This window comes from Lissotriton helveticus, chromosome 4_1, assembly GCF_964261635.1.
Source record: "Lissotriton helveticus chromosome 4_1, aLisHel1.1, whole genome shotgun sequence".
In the NCBI taxonomy this organism is placed as follows: domain Eukaryota; kingdom Metazoa; phylum Chordata; class Amphibia; order Caudata; family Salamandridae; genus Lissotriton; species Lissotriton helveticus.
This window is the reverse complement of record NC_136063.1, coordinates 1,437,658,122-1,437,664,121: the sequence shown is the minus strand read 5'-3', so window position 1 is coordinate 1,437,664,121 and position 6,000 is coordinate 1,437,658,122. Positions and strand designations below refer to the sequence as shown.

Genomic DNA, 6,000 nt, shown 5'->3' with positions numbered 1-6,000 from the left:
ACAGTGGAGACACGTCGGCTGAACTTCCGCAGAGGCACTTATCTTGCAACCCTCTTGGTGTCACATGAGTTGCTGCAGTACCAAGAACCAGAGCAGCTGCTGGTGGCACGGCCTTCTTTAGTCAATGTCCCTTGACACTGGCAGCTCAAGAGGGCGTGTTATAGGTCTTCGCCATCATGACCTCAAATACCAGGAACATGCCTTTATGAAAAGCCTTAACCAGGGCTGGATCTCTTGAGGCAGGAAGGAAACTCACATTATGTTGTAGCTTCTGCAGTCTACATCATATTGGAAAGTGAAGTGTCCTCCCTTCACAGTTGGAGAGCAATGCTGGTGTTCTATACTAGAACCTGGTTTTAGAAGATGAGAAATATCTCCTGTATATGCTTTTCTTTTGTTTGGATGGTGAGAGGGAAGCCTCTGTGAGTGAAGATTATGCCTTTCCTGACTTACTGGTTTGTAAGAGGGGAGCATAAAAAAAGTTCATCTCCCTCCCTTTGTGCCCTCGGTGAGGAAGAGAGAAGGAATGTATTTTTCAGTTAGACTTTATCATACATTTTCCTGCACTATCATCATTCAGATCTTCCATTCATTCATTGGTGAGACATTTGATGTGTTCTCAATAGGTCCACGCCAGCGGATCATCTAAGCCCCCCTGTAGAACAATAGTTGATGGGTGTTAAATACCTGGCCACAGTCCTCAGGCTCGCTCAGGATATTATGAAACAACAATTAAAAACCCCAGAATAAAGGGGAAAGGCAGGCTCTCCTCCCTTCCTTAGGCAAACCTCAAGCAATTATCTGCAGAAAAGAAGCTAAAGCGTGTTAACTGCCTGGTCATAGTCTCTACCATCGACACGCTGCTTTCCTTATTTTATTCTTCTGATTCCCGTTGTCCCTGTTCGAACCCAAGGTTTATTGCTTCTGCACCCGACTCTCTTCTTATGAAGCTTATTGTGTCTTGCCTATGGGCGATGTGGTGCATCAGTCTCTCCCAGACCATCCCTTGGAGTCGCCCGGTCTGTTTCCAATCCCACCCTCCTCATCAAGGTCCTGGTCTCCTTGATTGTTGGCCCTCTTTTGGGTCTTAGAATTTCCACTGTTCCTCTTCGGCCTACTATTACTCCGTGGCTTTTTTCCCGCTCTCTCTGCCATAATGGTAGGCCCCAAAAACACCAGACACTTTAGAACTCTTATTGCACTTTGCAGCATCTTGACAGATGCTGAAAAATCTCTGTACTTCTTCTCTGACATCCCACCCATCGGCGCAATGACCGATCACTGCTGTGGTCCCTTGGTTTTCTGCCATCATTGTGTTCTCTCTTTTGATCATATCAAAGTCTGGTCCTACTTGATGGTTACATGCCCCCCTTCTAGTCTGTTGCCCCAGTGTAGTATATTCTGAAAACGAATCCACTAAGTCTTATCTGCCACTCTCTCGCCAACGGTTTTCCAATGAATCAGTGAGCATTATTCACAAGAGGCAGAGTTGAGCTCAACTTAATAGGGTCATCCTCCCCACCTCACTTACTCTTGACTGAAAGTTATTTTATTTATGCAGTTTTATAGAGTACAAACAACCAATGAGATGGCAGAGCACTTTACATACGAACATTTTTATATATTAGTGGATTCTTGTGCTTTTCACATCAGCTATCTTCACTTGGTGTTGTTTAGTTATATAGGTTTTCTATGCTGTCACACATTTCTTTGGAGGCAGTAATGGCATCTAATCAAATAAGCTGCCCTAGGAAGGCAGAAAAAAGGTTCATAATGAAGATAGTCTTTTAGGCCCGGAGCTCATGTGATGACACCACCTGCGCCCAGGGCGACCACAATTCATCATGAATCCTTGCTGTTGGTGCACTGGTCCCGGTGACCTCCTAAACAGTTACTTGGATCAGCCACTGGCAGGCTGACTTCTTCACCAGAAGCCACCACCAGTTGGTTGTGGTCGGTTCCCCAGTTCTGGGGCTCCAACCCAGCAGTACTTTACAAAACAGTAGTTTCTGTGTCCAAACATAATTAAAAAAAAACAATAACAGTGTTAAAACTCATTTAGATAATCATTTGGAGACACAAATCACAAGTCTGAGCATGTATCTAACCAGAATCTTCGGTATCTGGCCAAAATCCCACTTCTTGGGGACAACAGGTCTGTTAAAAGTCCTCCTAAAATGTAATGTATGGAGGCTTTAGAGGTGAAATGCAGGCTTTATTTGGCATACAGTAGATTGATTCTGGTGATCCCTAGTATCATGGTTGCCTCAATGACGAATTTGTAGATCCGTGTGATCGAAGGGCGTGTACCCTAGTGAGTCGGTCTGGTCAAGTACATGCCTGCCCACATCACCAAGGCCGCCGAGCGGACTGGGGATTTGTCGCAACAGCAGCCGAGTCAGAAGGCAGAGCTCTGCTCTCAGGTATTCGCTGCTCTTCTACGTTGGCAGATGCAGTGACTCTGCCTGTACGCCAGGCAACCAGAGAAGTATACCGCTAGAACTAGTGGGCAGGAGCTTCCTGTAGCGGACTCTCATATGTAGCAGCGCCATGGTGTCAACGTGGATGAGCACATGCTGGGGGAGGCAGGTGGCTCAGCATATAGCTCCAAATGTCACTAGAATACTGCTTTGGTAGAATTGTATGGCAAGGCCCAATTTAGTACTGTTAACACACAAGAAAATATAGACTATGTAAAGGACACAGAAGGATACACTCAGAAACCTGAGAGGTGGCACAAATATCCACATTTTATTTTTACTGGTAAATCAGTTTCTAAAAAAAGAAAATCGGGAGGTGTTCCTTACAAGCCGTCCATGCTTTTAGTCTTGACCTTATGGGAGAGGTCCAATCTATAGCCATAAACACAAACAAGTCAGACAAGGACTCACTTCAGGTGCAAGAGAACAACTTTCTTGGCAGTAAATAATAAAAGTGTGTTGTTGGGCAATGCATAGTATTGAAGAAGAAAAATTAGTCCTTGAATTTAGCTTGTCATTTTCCCCATGCAAGTGAGACGCCACTGGACAATATAGTGCCAGTGATCTTTGTTAAATCTCCAAAGTTAGAAGCGCTTTTGTGGAAGGGGAAATGTCATCAACCACTATAAAAATTCACAGCCTTTTTTTCATATTTTGCAATTACATTTCACTGTCGATTCTGGTTAAATTTCAGGTTCAGATTATTTCGCTTTCATGGCGGGCAAGCGCCTCAGGCAGGGTTGTCCCGCATGGGCCCTGGAAATGAAAACTGAAATGAAACAAAATTTTAAGGTTATTTTGTTTCTGTCATATGTGAACAAGACAAACAAAATCGTAGCACAACATACATTTTGAACATTACTTCAGCGTTTAAAAATTAGACATAACATTTTTTGAATTGTGACAGATGACTTTCAAGATTACTGTAATCTACATTCGCATGGCCTGAAACTGCACTGCTTTAAATATTGTTAAATAATTTTTGCTACCAGTTTTGTACGAGCCTGATACTTGGTAGGGCAAATCACACGCAGCCACTCACTGCTTACTACACCCAAATGACCTGTCGTACAATTATCAGCGGCAAGTACAAAGAGGCTTTCTTCAGTAGTTGTGCAAGGTAGGCCACCTTCACTGTGGACTTCTTTACACTGGGCAGCATGATCCAAACTGGAGTGTTTTTTTTCTATTGGCAAAGTCACAATACACAATTAATACACGTTCACATCTTGGTGTCCCTTCTCGTTCACATCTTGGTGTCCCTTCTACTGGTAGTTTGATGACACCCTTCCTCCGAAAATCCATGAAATCTCAAGTTCTCCAAGTCAATGTGCTCAGATCCGGTTTGGCACAATACATATTGTTAACAAAAAAATCAAGGGCACATCCACAGCCCCATGTCTGGCATAAGGGAAAACTCATCCTGAGAGCTACAAAGCCTATATGGACCCCCAACAATGTAACTCCGATAACCCTAAACCACATGTTTTCAAAAATAGCCAAGAACAACCAGTGTACCAAGGATAGGAACCTGGCCATCAACCCAAACTCTGAAGGAATCTAACTCCAGATCAAAGAACTAACAGCAGGGACTCCTGCATAGCAGAAACCACATTTCTCCTAGTATAAATTTAGGAAAAACATAAGAAACAATTGTAAGAAGGAGATGCAGGAGAAATAGAGATGAATGAACATAAGCAGAGGATCCTTTAAAAACCTCTATTTTAATGGGTGCCTGGCAAAATTTTTTAACAGGTTTTCAGAAGAAGGACAGAAAGAGACCGAAATAGACCTGGACGTCTTGGCAGTTTCTCACTAAGGATGGAAAAAGTCAAACAAGCAACCATCAGAGTGAGGACACCAAGAGGGACAGCAAGAGAGACACCTCAGACCACACTGTCCACATAACCCAAAGCAAGCAAAAGCTGGAAAAAAGCAAAGGATAAAAAAGGAACAATGCTGCTAGACCTCGAAGATGGTCTCACATCCTCCAAGTGTGCACAACTGGTAGTGCATGACCAGAGTATGAAAGAGACAGCAGCTAGAGACTTCACATTGTCTTGAAGGAATGGAGGGGTTTCATTCTGGTGAACGTTCTTGCGCAAGTCTATCACTCCTGGAGAGGAAGATGCAAAGGCAGAAGGATCTACAAAGGTCCATCTTCCATCTGCCAACCGAAGAAGCAGTACTTTGGTTTGGACGGGGAAGAATAAGCAGCAGAAAGAGTAAACTGACTCACTCTGTTACTTAGAGTTCACCTGCCTACTGATAGCTGAAGAGGAAAAAATAGCTCTCCAATGGTAAAGTATCTTCTAAAAGTCATATTGAATGGATGGAACACATTCTGTAGAGCTAGAAGGGGGACTCCTTGAGAGAAGGCTGGCAGGGTGGAGAGGAGGGAAAGGATAAGTAAGCCTAGTGAAGCATTAGATGGGTGTCACAGGGTCATAAACCACTAAGCAGAAAGGCCTTTTCAGGTCTAGGCATGCAGGCATAAGTGATACAAACACCCGAAGGCAATGGTGGGCACTTCTGTCTAACAGAAAGAGAGAAGACCTCCTTCCCATTAGACTGAAGGAGAGTGGAGGTCTGAAAGTGGACAACAATGCATGAAACAAGCATCCAAACAAGAGGCCTGCTTGTACAGACCTCCTGTACAAGCAGAGTTTCACCATCTATATCGAGGTTCAAGTGATCTCACTTTCCAAAGTAGTGCTGTGTTAGTGCAACCATCCCCTTCTTCGGTGCTGATGCAACAAGCCAATGCAATAACCACAAACTACTGATTTTCCCACTTCATGTACTGTGCCAAGTGTCTTCAATCACTAATTTGAGCATATAAAATAACACATTTGAGGGAGTCTAGGGACAGGACAATATCCGATATTTTAGTATGCCTCAGCTTCACCTGATGCATTATATCCTAATGTGATTGGCCCAGGAGAATGTAATCTATTTTCTTGTTTTTATGAAGTTACTTATGAGAAATCTCTCTCTTATGGTTTGTTTAAGGACAACGCTGAGATTGCGGTCCTATGGTGTTGGTTTTTAATGAAAATGTGCTTCGCATGGGTTCCGGTACGGAGGTTAAATCAGCACCTACTATACCTTGTCATTGACTAGAATCTGCAATGATGGGAAAGAGGTCCGCAAAAAAGCAATCATTATCATTAATGGGAATGTATACACCGAATGTGGCTGTCTGTCCATTGCTAACCTTAATCTTTCCCACAGATTCTAGCAAAGCCATGAAAAAAAGACATGTTTAGGCGGACATGTTTGTTGCCTTTTCTTTTTGAAAGATGGGTTTCTTGGAGCAATGATATGCCTACTTTCAATGCACTAAGCACAGAGAATACATTGCTTTTAGGTCTCGGCTATAGACAGCTTAAGCTGTCGGTTGCAAAGATCCATAGTTTGCAACACAACATATATTTAGAGTGCACCCCTTGCTCATGAATGGATGGCTCTGTTGCTTATCTCAGTTGGTTGCTCCCAATTTGGTGACTTTCCTTCCTAG

General features: G+C 43.3%; 1 protein-coding gene across 2 annotated transcripts in view; it reads right to left on the bottom strand.

The window, feature by feature from the left end:
- Positions 1 to 2,728: 2,728 nt before the first annotated feature.
- SIRT5 (sirtuin 5) overlaps positions 2,729 to 6,000 on the bottom strand; it is a 138,451-nt gene continuing 135,179 nt past the window's right edge. For both annotated transcript variants that reach the window (XM_078687993.1, XM_078687992.1), the window contains exon 9: positions 2,729 to 3,249. In XM_078687993.1, the coding sequence (XP_078544119.1) occupies positions 3,177 to 3,249 (73 nt within the window). In that variant the 3' untranslated portion in view covers positions 2,729 to 3,176. The remainder of the gene's footprint in view (positions 3,250 to 6,000) is intronic.